This window comes from Protopterus annectens, chromosome 2.part0 (genome assembly GCF_019279795.1).
Source record: "Protopterus annectens isolate FY-2018-M chromosome 2.part0, PAN1.0, whole genome shotgun sequence".
Classification (NCBI taxonomy): domain Eukaryota; kingdom Metazoa; phylum Chordata; order Ceratodontiformes; family Protopteridae; genus Protopterus; species Protopterus annectens.
Genome location: NC_056728.1, coordinates 1938368067 through 1938390625, shown reverse-complemented (window position 1 = coordinate 1938390625; position 22559 = coordinate 1938368067). Strand labels below are relative to the sequence as shown.

The window sequence follows — 22559 nt, the reverse complement described above, 5'->3', positions numbered from 1 at the left end:
GTTATTCAGTTTGTACTTAGGTGCATATTTTTATCTTCTGCCTGAGCTTTATGCAAACTATTTTCAAGATCACTTTTGGAATGGAGGGATTTGAGTTTATTCCTTAGCTCTAGAAGTTTTTTTTTTTTTTTTTTTGCCTTTTACTGCAAAGTTTTACTGGTTTTCAATTACTGGTTTTCTACTACAGGTAGTCATTCTTAAGTCTGCCATCCATATTTGTAATAAATGGGGACACATGCTTCAATACAGAAGATAAAGTAGAAGTAAAAGCAGGTGGTACAGACAGATGATTTTTTTTATAGGGATCTTTGTGGAGAACAGGGTCACCACCTTTCATTGTGACTAAAACCAGAGTAAGGCCACACCCCTTGCATCACCTGTAACCTCACCCATTCCCATCCCCTATCCTGCCCACGTTCCACCCATGATGTGATGTCACAATGACATCAGCAGACAGGAACACCCTCTTTTTCCATTCCTGATGCCTGCTTTTGGCTGATTTACTATGCTTTTCTGTAAAAAAGCATAGTAAAGCAGCCAATTTAACAAACTCCGATATTTTTTCCTTTTTTCAAATAGAATACTGGAGTTTGTACAGTGTTTTCCAGACTACTGGAGAATCAATTTCTCTGGAAAAAAATGGATAAGTGGCAACCCTAGTGGAGAAGCAATTACAATTCATAAGATTGTTCTAGATTCCTGAAAAGTTGGAGAAAATGAAAATATGATGGTTTGGTGGTCAGATTTAATCACAGAGAGGGAGACATATATGGAGCAGACTGGCTCTACAGCCATGAGAACAGGGTTGAGGAGATTGGATTCCATAATAGGAAGGGGCACTATCTGGCCAACAGAAGTGGCGTTAATAAAGTTGAGTAATCACTCTCCATATTTCATGGTAGTGGTCATTTATATTTGCCAGATGATGGACACTCAGTTAAGTTCCCTTAGTATAATTGTATTTGATTCAGTAATTATGGATTCTAATGGGTTGAGGTAGAGTTCATGGGCAGCATGAGATATGTAGGGGGTTCTATAGTTTGAAGTGATATGAAAATTGGACTTTTTTATTGGCAATTGGATATCCTGGTGTTCAGGCTCATTTTCATGTTAAATTGCTGTGGGGTAATGTGACTGTAGATGAATAAAGATATGCATTCTCTCTTATCAGAAGGTCTGAATGAGTAATAAGTGTTAACCCCATGTAAGAGGTAGAATTATCAGTACACTGAGTTTTACTAACTATATGTGCTCAAAGATCAGGAAGTACGGACATTTTCTTGTTTGGATTTCAGGTACTTAGGCGTGCCAAAATGATGCAGATATGGTTTAGATTTATTAAGCTGTAAAGTCTAGAAGTCTAATCCTACCTAGAAAATTTACCATGGAGGTAGAAAATGCTTTAGCCAATATGATTGAGACCTCTCTTTATGCTGATTGTATGACAAAAGATTTGATATGTTTCACCTTTTGTAAAGAATGGAAAGAATGTTATGTATACTATATGAGAAAAACAAACAGGCATTTTAAAGAGAAGATTTTAAAACATGTTAATGATATCAAGAATAAGAAAGCTAGCAATGCATTAGCACAGCATGTGTTGGATTTTGGTCAGTGTCATAGTTTTACGTTTTTAATACTTGAGGTTTTAACTTTGAATATTAGATGGGGAAATTTTAAGAATTTTACAGTGATAAGGGAACTGGATTGGATAGTACACCTTGGATCCCTGGTATAAATGAGTTGGTGTCTTTAAAACCTTTATTGAAAGCTTGACCACTTGCATTTTTCAGTGTGTTCTTTTTCTTATGCATATGTTTTGTTTATGAGTTTTATTTTTTTTGTGAGTTTTACAGTGTTCTTATTTAAATATTATGTATACAACATATTAGATGTTCACAATTTTTGACTATAGGTTTTTAGTTTATATAAAGGTGGTGCCTTGATTGAAACAAGCATCTGACTGGTAGATGACTACTTTAAATAGAGAGAAAAGCTGTTTGTTAATAGGTCTGAAGAAGCAGTCTTATGATTGGGAAACCGCTTACCTTTTTTATGTAGTTCAGTATTTTGTTTTGATTAAAGTTTTTTAACTTCAGACATTGAGTCCGCTCTTTTTTTATTTTATATTATATGTGCTCAAACATCAGGAAGTACGGACATTTTCTTGTTTGAATCTCAGGTACTGAGAAGTGCCAAAATGATACAGATATGGTTTAGATTTATTAAGCTGGAAAGTCTAGAAGTCTAATTCTATCTAGAAAATTCACCATGGAGGTAGTAAATGCCTTAGCCAATATTTAGACATCCTGAGGGCAGAGGTGCAGTCTATGCTTGGTGAGGAAGGCAGGACTGGTTATGAACTCCTCCTCTGAAACACTCTAGATTCCTCTAGAATGATGCAATTTACTGAGTCAGTTGAAGTCAATTATTTTTCGTATGCATTATGGCATTATTCATTGTGATCAAAACATGGCTGCTCAAGACTAGATGCTTCCCAGTCAGAGTCACATTAATTGAGAGATTAGCCATGTCTCTCTTCTTCTCCCACACAGTGCAGCAGCAAAGGTCGTTCATTCTCACATAGGTAACAACCAGGTCATATGTTCTTGAGGGGAAAAGGATGTCAGACACCCTAGTGGTATATCAAATTGTAGCACTTGAGAGACAGATAACTGTCATGGTAGCATTGATTACTGTAGTGAGCGAAATATCTGTGTATCTGACTACTGAGTCATCCAACACTAGCACAATGTCATTTCTGGTAGCATGTCCTGGTACCTTAGGGGCTTAGTCATGCTCAGGTGATTCTTGTTAGGGAAAGAAATAGTGTGTGTGTGTGTGTGTGTGTGTGTGTGTGTGTGTGTGTGTGTGTGTGTGTGTGTGTGTGTGTGTGTGTGTGTGCGTGTGTGTGTGTGTGTATGTGTGTGTTTGTGTCTGTCTGTGTGTGCCTTAGTGGGTGGGTGTGTCTGTTTTATGTTTGTGTGCTTGTGCGTGTGCATGTGTGTGTGTGTGTGTGTGTGTGTGTGTGTGTGTGTGTGTGTGTGTGTGTGTGTGTGTGTGTGTGTGTGTGTGTCCATGGTGGGTAAAGTGTGATTAAATGGTTAAGGTCTTGGTTTTCTGTTACATTGCCAAGGTTCTATAGGAAGGTATTTTATTAGTACATTAGCAAAGGTGGGCTTAGTTTTTTTTTTTCTGGATTGTGGTAATGAGGGCTTATACTACCTTCTGACAGCTGTGGCAAGTGAAAGGTTAGCCTCCAGTTTTAATAGGTACTTACAACTGTCCCAGGTGGAATCAGAATCAGGTAGCAATAAGGGGTGGACAGTGAATATCAGGCAGCTACTATATTGCCTGAATGTACCCAGTACTAGCAGGCTGTCAGCTGGTAAAGAAAATGCAGATGGATGCTATTATAACAGAGAACCATAACATAGAAGTTAAGGTTAGGTGGATGGGAAAATATAATGCCAGAAAATGTTTGTTATAATGTTTTGTTGTGGTAGACAAGATCTGTATTGTAGTACAGCAGTATTAGTATTAGTTTTAGTAGTAGCAGTAGCAGTAGTAGCAATAGCAGTAATAGTAGTTTTAGCAGCAGCACCAGTAGTATTAGTAGTAGTAATGTTATTAGTAGAAGCATTAATAGTAGCAGCAGTAGTAGTAATAATAGCAGTAGAGGTTTTAGTAGTAGCAGTAGTAGTAGTATTAATAGTAGTACATTAGTATTAGTAGAAGTAGTTGTAATAGATGTAGTACTATCAGTACCAGCAGCAGAAGTACTAGTAGCATTAGCAGCAGTAGTAGTTGTAGTAATGATAGTATGCTGCTATACTACTAGACATGAAAGATACAAGATGAGACTTATACTAGTCAGGACTAGTAAAAAAGAAAGGGTGTTCCCAAACATGCAGACAGCATAGTGTTATATATGAGAGAGATTCACTGATTCAGGCATGAGAGTCACAAATATGAAAGGCTTAGAAGACAAAATGCAAGATACTATACAGACACAGTGCAATATATGAAAAACAGTTTTACACTGGAGGTACATTTGCCACAATTAATGCAGGCATTTACAAACTAGAGAGACAATACAAAACAGTCCAATATTTAAAAAAGACCCAATAATACAGGCATGAATGCAACAAGTTTAGCAAACAAAAATACAAGCTACAATGCAAATATGGCACAGTTTATCTGATCCACTGTGTAGGCATGGGTGCCACAAACAAGGCAACATAGAAAATAGTATGAAAGTTCCAGTATAAATGTAACATTTGAATTGATAATGATCACAGTGCTGGTATAGGTTTCACAACTAAGGCAGGTACTTAATGAATTCTCAGTCTTGGTGCTGTCAGATGCAATGAGGATACAAAGTCCGATACGGATAAGGAACACATTGCTGGCTGAGGTGCCACAAATAAGACAGGTATGAGGGGTAATGTAATCAACAGTGTAGTGCAGCAAGTATGCAGAAGGTTAAACCACACAGCAAATGAAATGCTCTGATCAGTTAGAATACATGGGCTAATTCATGCTATCATTAGCTCAACTGCAGTCAAAGAAACACAATAGAATATTATAAAGCATAATCAGTAATTGGTGAGCTCAGATTAGGATGAAACAATACAGATTTGTGAACAGTATAGGGTACTTATCAAGCTAAAGGCTAACTCAGAAACAATAAAAGTAGATAGATAGTACAATAAAAGCTAAAGTCACATCACAAATCGGTGTACACAATATATAATAAATCAAAGTAAGAAACCAAAGACTAATTGTCACAATGCACAAGATTTATAAGTGTGAAGGATTTAGCATGGAATGGAGAACAATACTAATTGCAGAATGGTGTGCTAGAAAAATATTATGTCCCATTAAGAAGTAGATGCAAGCAGTAACATAATTAGATCCATCTGACTATGAGCAATAAATGTAAATAAGTAATACAGAAGATGTGAGTAAAACATGCAATATGAGTACAACAGAAATCTGGATAGGAAGCTTGGAAAAGTACCCAGAAAGAAACACTTAGTTTAAAGACATTAGATAAAACATTGCAGTTAGGTAAACAAATCTGTTGGGAATAAATAGATAGATCGTACAACATGTTCCTTAGCAAGTTAATACAGCAAAGACAGTCAAAAACTAAGAGATATAAAACGGTGTAGTTTGATTAGTAGAGAGGTATATCAGAATGGTTTCCTTACTTTGCAGCTGTGGGGAAAACAAAAAGTTCTTCCCAATTTAGAACTCTTGAAATGTGAGAATAACAGAATTTGTATACTGACTTGTATGAAGAGTAACACACAGCAACACTTTAATGAGTGGCTGACAAAGCAGCCTAGAGGTTTCGAATGTGGATATCTATGGGGGGGGGGGGGGGGGTTGGGCTGTACACACTTGCAGCTCAATACAGCAGAAAGCCAAGCTGAGTAAAAACATTTCAAATGTGAATGGCATCTGACACTATAAGACCCAACTAGTCAAAGTAGGATCCCAGCAGAAAGCATCTCCTTCAAATAGTCATCTGGTTTTGAAAACTTATTGTCTCTATCTCATACATACACATAGAACAAGAACTTGACTTTACATATGGGTGCAAGCAAGCAAATTCAGACAAAAAAATCAAACGTACAAAATTACCATAGGCATTAAAGGAAGATTTCTCAGTAGGCGTCTTTTTAAGTCCTTTCAGGTGGTAGTTTTAAATCAAATCTGGTGAGCACTAAATATATATTCACTTTCGCTGTTACCAGGTGAAAAAAGCTATACACACGCATGTGCTTGTGTGTGCATGTGCATGTGTGTGCTTGTTTGTGTCCGTGTGTGTGTGTGTGTGTGTGTGTGTGTGTGTACGTGTGCGTGAGCCCAAGTTATACAGATTTGTCCATATGATTTCTAAGTCATTCTCACTAACATCCACCTAAACAATAATTCAGCTAGGCCATGAGCAGGATGGAGCAATAAGTCAACAAATTTAACACTGTGGGAATATCTTGATTCTACTGTAAAAGGAAACCTCAGTGATAGCATGATGTAAGTTCTACTAATAGACAGATATTTTGATGGGTGGGGGCTGGCTGGCTCGTCTTACTTCTCAGTGATTTTACAGAATGTGACTTATTCTGATTTTGCCTATCATGTTTTCCCTGCCCCTTCTTCCTCAGAAAATGTTTGCTGATGCAAAACCTTTGTCTATTACCTAACTGAATTTGAAGAACAAAACAAAAAAATGCTATTCTATCTGTGAGGGAATATGATTAACAGCTGCTCATTAATCTGCCTTTGCAGGATTACTGTGGTTTATGTTAAATTATTTGGAATACTTTAATATGTGGCTATTGTCTGAATGCAATTAAGCTGAAATAAAAAACACTGTTATCATTTTTCATTATAACTGCTGGGAGGTGGTATCAACTGTCTGTTGAAAGTAACTGACCCTTTTGTTGTTTTCTCAATTTAAACATTCACTCTCTCGTTTTCAGGATTACTGCAATTTATGTGAAGCAACCTGGAATATTTTAATGTGGGGTTACTGCTACTCTGAAACAAAGCTGAAATAAAATATGCAGCTGCCATTTTTAGATATAACTGCTAAGAGAGCTGTCTATAGAAAGAAAATGACCCTTTTGTTTTCTCAGTTTAAAAAATTTAAAAAATTACAATCTGGATTTACAGGACAAGTGTACATTTGTAGAATTACTGTGACTTTTGTAAAGTAACATGGAATACGTTAATGTGTGGGAATTGTTTCCATGGAATAATGCTTAAATATAATACAATACACAGCTTTCAATTTTAGCTATAAATGGGTGTGGGTGTACGGGGGAGCTGTATATAGAAAGTAATTGGCCCTCATGTGTTTTCTCAGTTTAATCAGTCAATGGGTCACTTTGCAGGACTAGTGTGTATTTGCACGACTGCTGTGATTTATGTGAAGCAACTCGGGACTACTTTAATGAGCTACTGTCTTTCCATGTTACTAACATGAAATACAATACAATGCTGTCAGTTTTAGGTATACCTACTGCATAGGGCTGGATGGGTAGGGGTTTTCCGTAGAAAGTTAACAGATCCTTCGAAGGATAATTATACTCACTTTTAGGATCTCAGCACTCTTGGAGCAACTCCTACTTTGCTTTGATATGAGCCAATTGAAGTAAGCTGAGCACCTGTTAGGAAACCCACTGAACATACTCATGGGATGTATATCAAACAGAGCCCACAAGGATGGTTTCATGCAGATGCAGGATTTTCTGGAGGATGACATCACTCAGCATGCCTGTGAATGCCTAGGGACTCCATGTTATGAACTGGAAATTGCTGTTAATAGGAAGTTTGATGCACACTGCTTTACTTGTTATTTGCTCTGCAAAATGAGGAGCTTAAAATATAAAGATGATGACCACATGTGGGCATCTATTCATTGTGTGTGTGTGTGTGTGGGGGGGGGGGGGGTCCTGTACCTCCTTTCAATGGATAATAAGCACCTGAACCAGTCTGGTAGACCACATCAAAAGCCAATATCCAGTACAGTAGAGTGACTAACTCATTATAACAGTAGACCTTGGAGGGAGAAGTCTTTGTCAGTTTGTATTAAAGAGTATGCTTACATTTTTTTATTTCCTTCATCACCAAGGTTTTTCCAGCTATACCTGGGTATAATAATGAAGAAAATAATAATAATAACGGATGGCACAGTGGTGAACTGGTTAGCACTGTCACCTCACAGCAAATGGGTCTTTGGTTCGATTCTTGGCTGGGATGCCTTCTGTATGGAGTCTTCATGTTCTCTCTGCATTCATGTGGGTTTCCTCTGGGTGCTCTGGTTTCCTCCCTCATTCCAAAGATATGCAGTAGGTGGATTGGACACTCTAAATTGGCCCTAGGTGTGAGTGTGTGGTGCACTCTCTGAGGAGGGCTGGGCCTTGGGCTAGCAACCCGATCCCATAAAACCTGTACCTGCTAAGGAAACAACTGGTGCTGAAGGGTGCTCATTGCCCAATATGCTGCATACATGGGAGTGAATCCAGGATCCTGGTATAATAATATTAATACCAATTTGGGTGTGATGAGGATGAACAGGATTAGAAATTAGTATATTAGAAGGCTATTTCAGGTTGGACAGTTTGTAGACAAAGCCAGACAGACAAGATTGTGTTGGTTTGGACATGTGCTGAGGAGGGGTGCTGGGTATATTGAGAGAAGGATGTTAAGGATGGAGCTGCCAGGTAAGAGGAAAAGAATAAGACCAAAGGTTAGGTGTATAGATGTGGTGCACCATGCAGGGGGTTAGTGTGACAGATCAAGATGCAGAGGACAGGAAGAAATGGAAACAGGTGATCTGCTATGGTGACTCCTAACGGGAACAGCCAAAAGAAACAGAAGGAGTTATTAATACCAATTTGTTAATCAGGTAGGCTCACTGGACACAAATCTTACTTCTGGGTCACCTTGGAAGCAATATCTGGATAACTGACTTGCTCAATGTCACAGGCAGATGAGAGCTGAGGAAATCAAACTCTGTACAGCAGGAACTACAGCCTACAGCCTTAACAGTCTGTACCAGCTGCAAGAAATTCTTCCCTACACCAGTCTGATATTAGATGCACAAGTTGAGGACTTGTGCTCTAGCATTCAAAACCAGCACTAACTTGATTCACCTTTGTTTTTTCTGAGTGAACCGGTTATACAATGTCTGGAGTGAAAAAGTTCTGTCACTTCTCAATACTAATATATTACGAGGTGACCTCCTGTAACTGTGAACTTCATAAACTTCAGAACAATGAAAATACAACTCAAAGAAGAAGAATTAGAAGAGGGTTGAAGGGACATAGCCTAATTGATGAAATACTTCTCTTGTCACTGATGCACTTAGTACTGCATTTTAACTTTATTGTTCTAATTTGAAATTGTGTTGTTTAATCAATTAGTCATAAGGCATATTTTCCCCAGCAGAACCCTTCATAATGCAGGGTGGTGGAAAAATGCATAGCAGCCAATATGGGCCAATCACTAAAGATATATAGTTGTATGCAAGGTATTTAACATGACAAGAGATTATTGAGAAATGTCAAGTTAAACATTTACCATTACATTTGGAATTGTCCAGCATCCTGTGTCTCATTTCCTGGAGAGAATTTATTTTGAATAAATGACTTATTCCCTTTAAGGAATGTAGGTTTGCCTCATACCTTGCTTATGTACTGATGCAGGTGGTGAGGTAGAGTTAGAGAATTTAAATGAGTGACTTATTTCCTTTAAGGAATATAGGTTTGCCTCATACCTTGCTTATGTACTGATGGGGGTGGTGTGAGGTAGTGTTATACATCCATAATTGTTTTTCATTTGGTCACTCTAAGCTTATATGTTGCTTTCACATTGGCTGCTGTGGTAGACAGATAGCTGTGCTAATGTAAACTAAATTAAGAGCAAATTAATAAAATAATAACTTCAGGAATTTGAGCCAAGCTTGGCAATATAAAATATAAATTTCCAATTAATAACAAGTAAGAGCAAATGAAGAACATGGTTTTCAATAATAATATATATTTGTCAGTGAAGATATACTTGCCTAAATACGTAATGTAGAATTCCAAGAATAAAATATATAAAGCATGATATTGTATTTTAGTAACCATGAAAAAAAAACAAGAAATGTATTTATTTATTTGTCTTTGTTGAGTGAGAAAGTCTGACTGCGCAAAGCTCATTTTCAATAGTGGTCTGCTGAACAAATTCCAGGATATACATTAAAACATACTCATGTTAGACCAATTATTTAAAAAAGCACATTGCATACATAGTTTTAAAGCATCTAGATACAGGCAAGAAATTGTTTTGCAGTGATACTATGCAAACATAAAACAGGTATTTCTTCTGTGGAGACGTTTTACATGATATGAAATTCAAAGTATAAACCATTTAGTATACAAACAGATGATGTGCAATATATATAACAAGCAGACATACGATATTACTTGTAAATGGGTAAGAAGGTTTACAGTATAGCTGTCATAAATAAATACAATTGTGGTAAGGAGTTTGAAACATTAGCTGGTATGTAGATAATAGATACAGCTAGACCAGAGAGACAGAAAGAGAGCGGGAGGCATTGTATAGCTGATGAGTCAGTGACAGTGGGTGGGAGGTGCTAGGGTACATGCTGACCTTGAGCCTTTTTATAAAAGTGTGGTGGAAAGTGCTTGAAGAACATGGGAAAAGTGTGAAGGTTAGGAAGAAATTGAAATATAAAGTGGAGATTTAATATAGGAGAAGTGGTAAAAAGGATTGTTGTGTAGAAAGGGATAGATATTATAAAGGGACAGGGGTGTGAGATGAAAAGTATTTTTCTTTCACAGAATTTGAAGAACTGCAGGGTATACCAAGTAATGCAATATAATAAAGGAAGGGAAAGGCATTTCTTCTTATAATCTAATACAAAGTGCAAAATGATGAATAGTAATCCTTACAAAAAAGCCAGTTTATTTTTTTTTTTATTTCATTAAGAGTAATTAAACAATAGCTATGGGAATGTAACAGCACAGTTAAACCATTACTATTGACAGAGCATTTGGACATTTTACCACATCTTTGTTTATAAAAATAATACAAAATGTTGTAAATGAAAGTATGCTAATATATGTTTCTGTACTTAGTGCAGCCAGAAATAAATATAAAAGATGAAGTTGTTGTAGACACTAACTTTTTACAATAATCAATATGTATAAATCCACTAACAGAATGGAAAGGTTAGCTTTAACTATTACAATAAGCTGAACTTAAAAATCTGTTTTATTTAATGTACCTTACACAGTACTGTATCATTTTCTTTAGGAAGAGTCATTATAGCATTAAGTTGTTACATGTGGATAGATTTCCAAGCAGCAACACATTTTCTTGAGAGACAGAAGTGCAAAACTCATTTTCAACAGCAGTGTTAGAAGTTTTATTTAATAAGACTCCTGATCATAAGCATACTTGTCCAGGGTAGTCATATTTCAGGAATTTGGTAAACAATAACAAAACCATAAGAGCACAAAAACTATGAATGTGACGGTGTCCATAATAAAAATGAAAAATAATCAACAACTGGTCATGGGTTATGAAACATTTCCCCATGGCTGGACTGGTTTGATCATGAGGGCTTCATCTTTGTGATCAAAGAAATCAACCATGGGTATATCCTTCATTACTCACACACAGAAGTTGATTAATGCTAGTGTACAATGACATTAAATTGCTTTCTTTTTTAAATAACATCATTATGTGATGGCACTTTAGCTTTTTTCCATGTCCTGTGTCAGCTACAGATGTGCTGCATGTGTATGGCATGTCCATCCCTACGTGTAGTACATCAGCGTAGTGCAGGGAAGGAGACACACAATGTGCTGGTATCCCTATCATAAGTTTGTACCTTCCGCTCCTTGTTGTATTGGTACTATTAGTCTGCAGTACCAAGGAAGAGAAGAGAGAGCCACAGACATAATATAGGGAGGCTTTTCTAAAGCAAGGACTGTGTCTTCTTTATTATTGTTAACAGAGGTAGCTGTGGTTGCTGGATTTGCTGTAGTTGATACTACCATGACTAGTCCAGCTTTTAAAAACGTGATCAGCATCCTGAGTCCTTCCTGTGAAGAATGATCAGTTTACAGTACTCATGATGATTGTCATGCCCAATCAGTGCCCTTGTTTTGAACACAAATGACCTTTTACTGTATAATATAAATTAATCATTGGGTATAATTCAATTTTTTTTTCATGTGGAGAAAAGGTTCTGTTTGAACTAATAAACTGTTGCTATGTAGACAAAGAGAAGTTTTTTTTATTATTTTTTTAATAGTTCATGTTTCCCAATACTACCATTTTTCTAGCACACAGTTATTGTACTTTTCAAATTTTTACAGATGGCATGTTCAAAGCCTACAATATCAGCATTTATTCAGTAAGTTAATGAATCAGTGAGCAGTAAAGTGACATAGTGATCTCTCTGGAATGAGCAGATATGACCTTTAGAATTTGATTGGGTATAAGATATGATTTTGATAGTTATACTCTAGGCAGCATTTTAACTGTTTTTTTTCTATTATTTGTTCAGTATTGTTGTTGTTTTTATTATTATTAGTAGTAGTATTATAATACCATCTTAAAGATTCATACAAGAAATCAGTAACAAACTCAACAACAGCATATCTTGCTTTAATGCAGGTAGTACATACAGTTAAAAGTTCTTTCCAATATATAAGGAACACAGCTGCATCTTTTTTTCCTGATGTCTCCAATATTTTGTACCAAAAGGAAACAGAAATGGTTAAATGGTATAGAGGTATAATGCTGTATGGCCCAAACACTCCAAGTCTGATTTATGCCATGGGTGCCAGAGCAGGAGAGTGTAGGAGAAAGCAGCAAACACCAGTTCTCCTATCCTGTGAGGAAGAATTAGAGACTGTTGAGTATTTTGCCAAAAGAAAGCAGAGATTTATAGGTAGAACAACCATTACTGGAGGTATGGGTTTGGCCTATCAAGCCAGTAATTGCAGCCATTACTAGCATGTCGATGGGAGCACTCACACGCAGGAGAAAGGCATTGCAGGCCCTAGTGGTAATTAAGGCACTCATGTCAGCCACCAAGAGATGTAGTGTGGTCATAAATAGAAAAACTCCTGATAACTCCCTGGATGACAGCCACTGCTCCTGTATCACACTCTACTGGGAAAAAAAATGGGATGACTGACTGTTGAGGGTTGGCTGATGGTGGGCAGGCAGTCAGTGATAAAAAAAAGACAACAAAAGAAACAGTGTTTATTTCTAAATATGGTGCTCTTCATACAGAAGGTTTAGATAATTAAGTATGTAAATGATACATAATGAATCGATTCTAGATTGGATCCTCATAAGTAGACCAGTCCTCTCCTATCAATCTGGTTGTCTACCAGACACCCTGAGCGATCATCGTCTTACTCTTATGCTAAAATTCTGCACCTATCAAGCTAAACCAACTACTTACCACCTGATAATAAACTAAACAAACTTAAACCCTAACCAATTGATTACAGCTTTAAAAATATGTACATGGGAAACACTTAAAACCCTCAATCTTAATGATGTTGCCCAATACCTTAACTCTGTCTTCTTAAATATCCTGAACTCAAATGCCCCAGCTAGAACAATAACAGTCAAATCTTACTATGCACCCTGGCTTACCAAAGAAACAACATGAAACTATGAGATAAAACATGGAAGGACTGGCATAGAACAGGCTCATAAGCTCAGAAAACATCATACCTGGAACTATGAAACAAAGTCAAAAACTGGTCAAACTAGATAAAGTCAATTACTATCATAACGTGCAATAAAGACATCTAAAGAATCCCCACACATTCTGGTTTGCCATCAACAACATTCTTTTACCTGGTAAGTCCAGTATACCTCCCACAACTACAACAAACACCAATGAAAACATAGCCACACATTTCAGTAGATATTTCACTGAGTCAATTCTTGCCTAGCCAAACGTCAACCTTCTTCCATCCTCACTGCATTTTGTAATGCAAATAATAACCAAAATGCTTTCTCTCTGCAACCCGTACCTATGGACACAATTAAAAAAACTACTAAAAAAACGAAAACCCACAATTTTGGCAGCAGATAAACTTCCAGCAGACTTTCTGAAACTTGCTGCTGAGGCCATAACCTATCCTGTAACCATTCTTATTAACCAATCTATATCTGAAAATCTAGTACCTGATATCTGGAAAATTTCTTATAAAATTCCTCTCCACAAAGGTGGCACCTCAAAAGAACTATCAAACTATTGCCTCATTGCTATCTTCTCCACTCTATCAAAAATTCTTGAAAGGTGTATGCACAGAAAAAATCTTGGACTACCTACACACACATTACCTACTTACTAACACACAACATGGATTTAGTTAATCCCACTACTGCCCTCTTGTTATTCATAGAAACTGTAAATAAATATAGAAAAAATGGTAAAGCGTTTTGGAGCTTTTGTCCCCGGGCCTCCACTGAAAATGGACATGTATCCAGTCGGACTATCCCGGTCAACAAATGTAAAATAAAACAAATAATAAAAATAAATAAATTTGTATCAGCACACTTTCTAGAACTCTCTAAGGCATTTGGTACAGTAGCATGTTAAGAAACTTATCAATGTCCTTTCTGATCTTAATCTCTCTAAGTCTACTATTATTTGGTTCCAAAGTTATCAACAGGTCAACAACAGGCAGTTCTGTGGCACACTGACATCTCCCCATTACTTCCAGTAACACAAGCCATTCTCCATAGCTGCATCCTGGGGCCACTGCTGTTCTCTATTTTTACCAATAAACTCCACACCTCTACACCTCATGCTACAGTCATACAATACGCAGATGACTCCACATTAATATGTAATGCCTCTTCCATCCAAGAACTGCATATGCAAGCATCCTTTCTAACCGCTGAATCCCGGTTCTCTGACTAACAGCTAATTCTGAACCCTTATAAAACAAAACTCTTACTATTCAACCCAACTAGATACACCCACCTTCTATTCCTTTCAACATATTATCTAAAAATAATACCATTATCTCACCTGCAACCCACAGTAAGCTACTAGAAACAGAAATAGACTGTAACTTGGGATTTGACATTTACATCATCCAGACCATAAAAAAAGTTTACAAAAACTAAGGTTCCTTTATAGGAACAAACCCTTTCTGACAAAAACAACCAAAAAAAAAATAGCACGCACACACACACACACACACACACACACACACACACACACACACACACACACACACACACACACACATGCACACAACTACTCTCTGCACTCACATATGCCTCTCTAATTCTTACTAATCTAAGAAAAGCAGACATCACAAAACTAGAACCATGCTACAATAAAATCGCCAGGTTTGCCACCAACTCTCCCTATAAGTTTAATCACTGTATAGCTCTAAAACAACTACAATTGCTAGAATTTTATCAACTCCTGTATAATCAGCTAATACTATTCCATAAGATTCTACATCACCCAGATAAGACCCCTGTCTGAAGTAAGTTACATCAGCCATACACCAGTAATAGAGTATTATGTTCCAATAACAAGCATCTTTTAGAAGTCTCTAAGCCCAATAACTCTGCAGAGTAGTCTCTGTACTCTACCTGTATAGCTAGAAGATAGAATACCCTACCCTCCAACCTAACTAACAAAAAATTTATAACATAATTTAAAAGAACACTAAAAGCTTACCTTGCTTACTCCTGGCTTTGCTCCTGTTCCACTCCAGGGTAACATTTGTCTTTAGAATGCAAATTCCATTTTCTCTCATCCTTAGCTCTTTCAGCAGTTTCATCCACAGATGTTAGTGTATACCATAACATATGACAAATTATTGTTAACATATTTTGCACTAACTTTGTATTCTTGTCTTTGCTATAAAATACAACCCTGTACGAATATGTTTGTATCTTTTCATATGTGTATTCTCTGTCCTTGTTGTACTACTATACATGTTAATTGTGGAGCTTTTTTTCCCCAGGCCTCTGCTGAAAAAGGACTTTTGGTCCAGGGTGACGTTTCTGGTAAACAAATATAAAATATTGTATTTTATCTTTAAGTATATTCATATCCATAAGTATTTATTTAATTTTATTAAGTAAATTATTAAGTAATTTCAGATAATTACAAATCTTTAATATGTATATATAATATATTTATATATTTATAAACCCGTATATATATATATATATATATATATATATATATATATTTATATTTATATATATATATATATGTATATATATATATATATATATATATATATATATATATATATATATATATATATATATATATATATATATATATATATATATATATATATATATATATATATACACGTTCACTATGAAACATAAAAATGTGAGTACATCAAATCTCTGATTGTCGAAGGACTGAAATATCGAATTAACAACCAGTGGTAACCTCCGTCAGGATACACAGGTAACTCCTGGCCTTGATGGGTCACATCTTGTAGTTTAATCAGAGTTTTGCTCACTGAATTACGTTCCAGTTATTTCCTTTTTTGATAAAGAAAATAAGTCATCTTCTAGGCAGGAGACTGATGATGAGCTGAGCAGGTGGTAAGTCCAAGAACACAACTTGTTTTAATCAGCTCGTAATATGGATTGAAAGACTAGACTCTGAGGTACAGCAGGTCTACTTTTCTGTGAAAGTTTGTGCACTTGGTGGTGGTGCTGCGGTAGCGTTGTCGCCTCATAGTAAGACGCTGTCCAGTTCGATTCTCAGCTAGAGCGTCTTCAGCGTGGAGACATGCGTGAATGGGCGTACCTTCGTCGGCACGTAAAAATCAACTACCAATCATTAGCAGACTGGAGTTCCACTGTGGCGACCCCTAACCGGGAAAAGCCAAAAGACACAACAACAAATGAATTTTTCCTTTACCCCTTGTCATGTGGTGATGGAGTCAGTACAAGTAAGTCTGAGGGTGTTGAGAGCATGCCCCTACATAAATACTACTGCCTTTTATTGCAAGCAGGTTGTAGATGGAAAATCAGTTGTGATCAAAGAATGTTTCTGCAAATGAGTATGCATTAATTGTTCATAGTGCAAACTAATTAGTATGCACTGTCAGCCATTTACAAAGTATTGCTGTTATCTCTTCAATGAATGCAACAAGATTCAAAACAGGCCATTATATGTCTAACAAAACTGGGTTCTGTTTTTGAGTATTCTCCAAGATTTTACATATAAAGCTGATCAGGTCGATAGGTCTAAAACTTTTGAGGTTTTATGTCACTCTTCTCTTTGTAATATGGGGCCAATGTATCTTGACTAAGTTCCCTGAAATACTGCAATCTGAAAAGCACAGTTTTAAGTAAAGTGTTAATCACTTAAAGCGATTTTGAGCCCCTGAAAAAAAAAACACTGATATTATAGCAAAGGAAGAGATTTAATTTGTACATAGAAAGGTGGGTATAAATATTTTTGTATCATGCTATGTGTAAATACAGGATGGGACTCATGAAGGATCCCATAACATGATGTGATTTATTATGAGATGCATATATAATATGCAGTATGAAATGCTAACTGCAGCAACAATTAAAACACATATGGTGTAGAAGTGTATTATAATACACACTTCAAATGCTATGGAACAACTTGTTACCACTCCCACAAGAGGGGAAAACATACTGAACCTGATCATCACCAACATGGGGACTCTTTGCTCCAGACCAGAAGTGTATCCCTCACTGGTAAGATCAGACCATAAATTAATCTCACTGGATATTCACATCACGACCCCGCCCCCTGCCCAGAAAACCACAGTGAAAAACTTCTCTAAAGCAAATTTCACACTCCTCAAAACCGAGGTGGAATCCTTCAAAGCCCCCGGGCCTGTGGAAAATATGGCCCAGACCAAAGAATCCTTTATAAACGTATTCTATGAACACCTTCAGGAATGCATGGATCATGCAATCCCAAATAAAACCAAGACCTAATCCTCCAAAGGCAGACGTCCTGTCTGGTGGACCCCAGCCATAAACAAACTATACAATAGAAGGAGGAAGCTACTACATGATAGAGCAAAATCCCAAAAAGGGAAGGCATCTCTGATCAGTGTTAGCAAAAAACTACGGGCATTCATAAAATCGTCTAAGGCCATCTTCGAGAGAAAAATTGCACAGGACACTAAGGATAATCACAAGGCTTTCTTTAGTTATGTTAGGAACCTGGGTGGGAATTCCCAGATATGCTCAAAATTAGTCCAAAATGACGAAAAATTGAACCCACAGACATTGCCAACATCCTAGCTGACAGGTTCAGCGCAAACTTCTCCCCCCCTCCCCACCAAAAGGGCAAATATCTATCCCAGCAGAGTGTTGCCCCCCTGACATCTCAGATGCTCAGGTAAGAGCCGCCCTCTCCAAAGCAAGAAACACAGCATCAATGGGACCAGATGGTGTCCCGGGCTGCGTCCTACATGAACTCCAAGAAGAGCTAAACCCAAACATAAAACTACTGTTCAGTCTCAGCCTTACCACAGGATATGTACCCAAAGAGTGGCGTACAGCAACAGTGGTCCCTCTCCACAAAGGTGGTGTCTCAACGGATCCTGGAAACTATTGCCCCATAAGCCTGACTAGCTTGGTCTGGAAAGCTATGGAAAGGATCATCATGGACCTTATAAATAAAGATATTGGGGACCTACAGACACAGGATCCTACCCAGTTCGGCTTTGTTAAGGGCAGATCCTGCCTCTTAAACCTGGTCAATTTCTTTGAAACAGTCACCAAGGCCATTGATGAGGTGAAGGTGGTCCACACAGCCTACCTGGACCTCATAAAAGCCTTTGATACAATACCCCACTCGGGCATTATAGATAAGCTCACCAGCTTAAATATAAACCCCTATGTCACTAGATGGGTTGCAAACTGGCTCAAGGACAGAACCCACATGGTTAGAATTGCTGGTGCCATGTGAGACTCCAAACCAGTTACAAGTGGTGTCCCACAAGGCTCAGTCCTGGGACCTCTCTTGTTCGGTATATATTTCTCGGAGGTACAGGCCAACACGGAAGGACTGTGGCTGACCAAGTTCGCAGATGACTGCAAACTGGCACCATAATCAACTCTCCAGCCGACACAAGCATCCTCCAAAAGGGCCTCATAGAAACAGGCAACTGGTGCCAGAGCCATGGCCTCAAGCTAAACACCAAAAAGTGTATAGTCATCCCCTTTGGCAAAAACAAAGTGCCCACAAATTACCACATAGGTGGTAATCCATTAAGTACGGAAGAAGTAATTAGGGACCTGGGGACCCAAGTTGATAGCAATCTCACATTTGACAACCATGTGGCCAAAGTGGTTAGAAAAACATTTTATATAGCCCACCTAATCATGAAAGGATTCACATCAAGATCAGGGGAGGTCATCGTGCCTCTTTACTCATCCATCATCAGGCCTATAATTGAGTACAATGCCCCCATTGGGATGTACCTTACCAGACACCTGCAGCAACTGGAAAGACCCCAAAAGTACCTCACCAAGAGGATCAAAGGGCTCAAACAGATGCCATATGCTGCCCGGTTAAAGAAACTCCAGCTCTACTCAGTGGCATACCGCCTGCTCAGAGGCGAACTGTGCCTGATGTATAAAGCCATGTCCAACCCGGAATTAATGGACATGCTGCACCTCAGAAAATCCAAATCCCATCGAGCTATGCGCTCGAGAGACTTGAACCTCAGCACTGAAATAAATAGGACATGCTGGAGGGACAGATTCATAACCCAGAGGCTCCCTTTACTCTGGAATAAAATGCCAGTCCAGGTTAGGCAGAGTCCCTCATTGACTCTCTTCAAGAGGAATCTTGATGAGTGGATGGGGGATCGTAGGTTTACCCCGGGTATCACTTCTCTGTCACTGTTAGACAGAGGCACAGTATACTAACCTTGAAAAAGGGCATAGCAAAATTAATTTAAAATGGGTGGAGAAAGCCAAACACACTCTGGCTAGGCTTATAAATGCCCTAGGGCAGATAGCCTAGTATGAACCTATGAACCTATAATGGAAGCTCTGGTAGGCCATACAATTCCAAATAATCACAGTATTGAAGTGTTAAGTTATGCTATGCACATCTTGGAACTATAAATGCTCTCCTTGAGTTTAATGCTTAATGAAGCTGCTTTCTACACTGTCAGGTTAGCATGGTACCATGTGCCTTCAAAATATTTCATAACTGACTCATACACAAAGACAGACACTTAGAGAATTTGCAGGAATGTCACCAGGAATTGATGGAATGCTCACAAGTATAGCTATCTGTCCCATCCACCATGCAACATCCTGCTGTCATTCAGACAACAGTTCATTGATTTGCTATATTCACAGTGCCTGGCTTTGTGCCATAGTACTATACATCTACCCCCATCAGTACACGATCCAGTCATTCAAAAAGTGGGTATAATTTAAATAGATCTTAGAGAAAACTTAATCTTTTGTGTTGACATGCATTCATAGTTCAAATCAGCCGAAATAATTCCACCAGTGATTGTCCAGGTATACACCAAACAAATACAAAGAAAACCAAGTCAGTCCAAAAGTAAGCCACAAAGCAGCGTTTTAATAAATCCAAGTAAAACAGAGAATGGTTAAGCACTTTCGTCTGTCAAATCAGACATTTTCAGAACCACCCATATTAAACTCAAAGTTCTACTTAAAAACATTCAAAGAAACACACCCCTCAAAAACAAGCAGTGCATTTAAAGAAACATGCTAACAATAAATACATGTGAAGAATTAAGATAATTTGAAAATTGTTAAAAATAGTTAAAAATAATTACATTTCCAAAGCCCTTCTCTTTAATTCACTAGAAATAGATATCTTGTCATTTAACCCTGGTGGATATGCAGCATCAAATTTAAGCTGCCATTTAATTTCCTTCCTAAGTTATTCATTTTCCCAATCTCTACCAGTATCATGCAAAACCTGATATTCAAAAATTAAAAACACAAATTTATTAAAGTTTAAACAATGTAATGAATGTCGAGCAAGTGCACTTTTGTTATCCCTTCTAATACTATAAATATGTTGATAAATCCTTTGTTTAAGGGAATTATTGGTTTTACCAATATAAAATGCCTTGCATGAGCAACAGATAGCTAAATAAATAAATAAATAATTATTTTTGTGTTGCAGTTTACAAATGTACCCACATTCCATGTTTTGATCTTACTGAGCACCTCACCATCTTTGTTAACATTAATATACATACAATACATGCAATGTTTGGCTTCGCCCTCATGACCAAACCACAACAACCTTGGGTAAATCCAGCATTACCCACACCCAGGCGTGGGTTATTGCTATAATATATCACACCCAGGAGTTGGTTATTGCTAATACACAATGACATTATTTAAGAAAAAAGTTGCTTACTTTTCTTAAGTAATGTTTTTGAATAATGGCTCAATCATATTATTTCACTTTCTTTAGGTATCTTGCTGCATTTTTGATGTCCTGCACATGCGTATGGGACTTTTCCCATGCTTACATAGTACATCAGTGCTTTGGAAAGGAAGCAATGGAGAAAAGAAGATCTCTGTTGCTTCTTTATTTATCTATTTTAAAAACGTTTGAAATCTGAACAGCTTAGTGATACAAAGACGTGGCAGAAATACAAGCAAGGAAAATCAGGTACATTTGTTTAGTTTTGCATAATGTACCTGATTTTCCTTGTATTTCTGCCCTGTCTCTCTCATAACTCTAAACTGTCTAGATTTCAAATTTTGTCGTGCTTGACCTCTTATCTCAAGATTTCAAGAAAAGTGAAAAGCTGTAGCATGTATTAATAGAAGAAAGTACAGGCGACTGGACTTTTTCTATTGGTATATGTTGGATTTTACAATGAGCACGCTAGTTGGACTGACCAATCAGCGTCCATGTTTTTGAATGCTAATGACCATTTGTTGTATAACAGATGCACAGACAATGCAAAATAACCTTATTTATGCAGTGCAAATAATTAGACTATGCAAACAGGAATGAGTTTAGCTATTAAGATTGATTTAAGGACAGTTATTAGTAGTATCATTAGTGCCGTCTCATAATGCACATTACATGTCAAACTCAGTTCTGAGATAACCAGACCTCTCAGAATTTCTTGTCATAAATATCATTCTTAATAAACTAGTTACTAATCAGAAATGTCACATGTTATTACAAAAGTTATTCTTGAATTACCTGAATGTGATCCTGTTAATGAGCTGAGAAGTCTGGAATGCTGGTTTGGTCCATCAAATAACTCAACAGAATCATTTATTGCAGTCTGGAAATAGGCAAACTGTCCAAAGACCACTACAAAGAGAAAGAAAAACAGCTTATTAGTTGAAGCATTAGATGAAGTCTGCTATGCTGATGCTATGATTTACATACTATGGGTATTTATTTGACATTAATTAGACAGCAGTACTCAGATCACCATATGTTTTAAATAATTTATACATGACAAACTGGTTTATTAAGATAGTTTTGCAAATCTGTTAAAATTGCTGTTATGTTAAGTCATGTCATGTCAGGTTTTGTGATGCTATGTTATGTTTTGTGATGCTATGTTATGTTATGTTTTGTGATGCTATGTTATGTTATGTTTTGTTATGTCACGCTATTCTTCTTTACTACAGTGACAAACCTACTAGTGGTTTATGTTCACTTAATGTATATTTATTTATTTATTTATTACATTTGTTGGTAGTGTCCGACTGGGCCAGAAGCCCATTTTCAGCTGAGGCCCAGCGATACAAGCTCCATGTGCAGTAATAAAGCTTATATTACTATATAATTTTAAAATGCAATTATAATAACAGTAGTCAGTACAGAATACAAATAACAGTGTATACAAGTATACAGAGTCTCAAGTGGAAGGACATAATAATGTCCTTGGTGTATAATGTTGCACATAAGCCCCAGAGGCAAGTGTTTCAAATGCAAAATGTTTAAAGTCATTCTTGAAAAC

The 22559-nt window shown here is 37.1% G+C and overlaps 1 protein-coding gene across 1 annotated transcript in view; it reads right to left on the bottom strand.

Annotated features, from left to right (window-relative positions):
• The window catches only part of LOC122792903 (CUB and sushi domain-containing protein 1-like), a 4548980-nt gene that overhangs the window by 3227920 nt on the left and 1298501 nt on the right, over nt 1–22559 (bottom strand). Inside the window, exon 21 of the mRNA XM_044060461.1 lies at nt 21788–21901. Coding sequence (XP_043916396.1) covers nt 21788–21901 — 114 coding nt within the window. The remainder of the gene's footprint in view (nt 1–21787; nt 21902–22559) is intronic.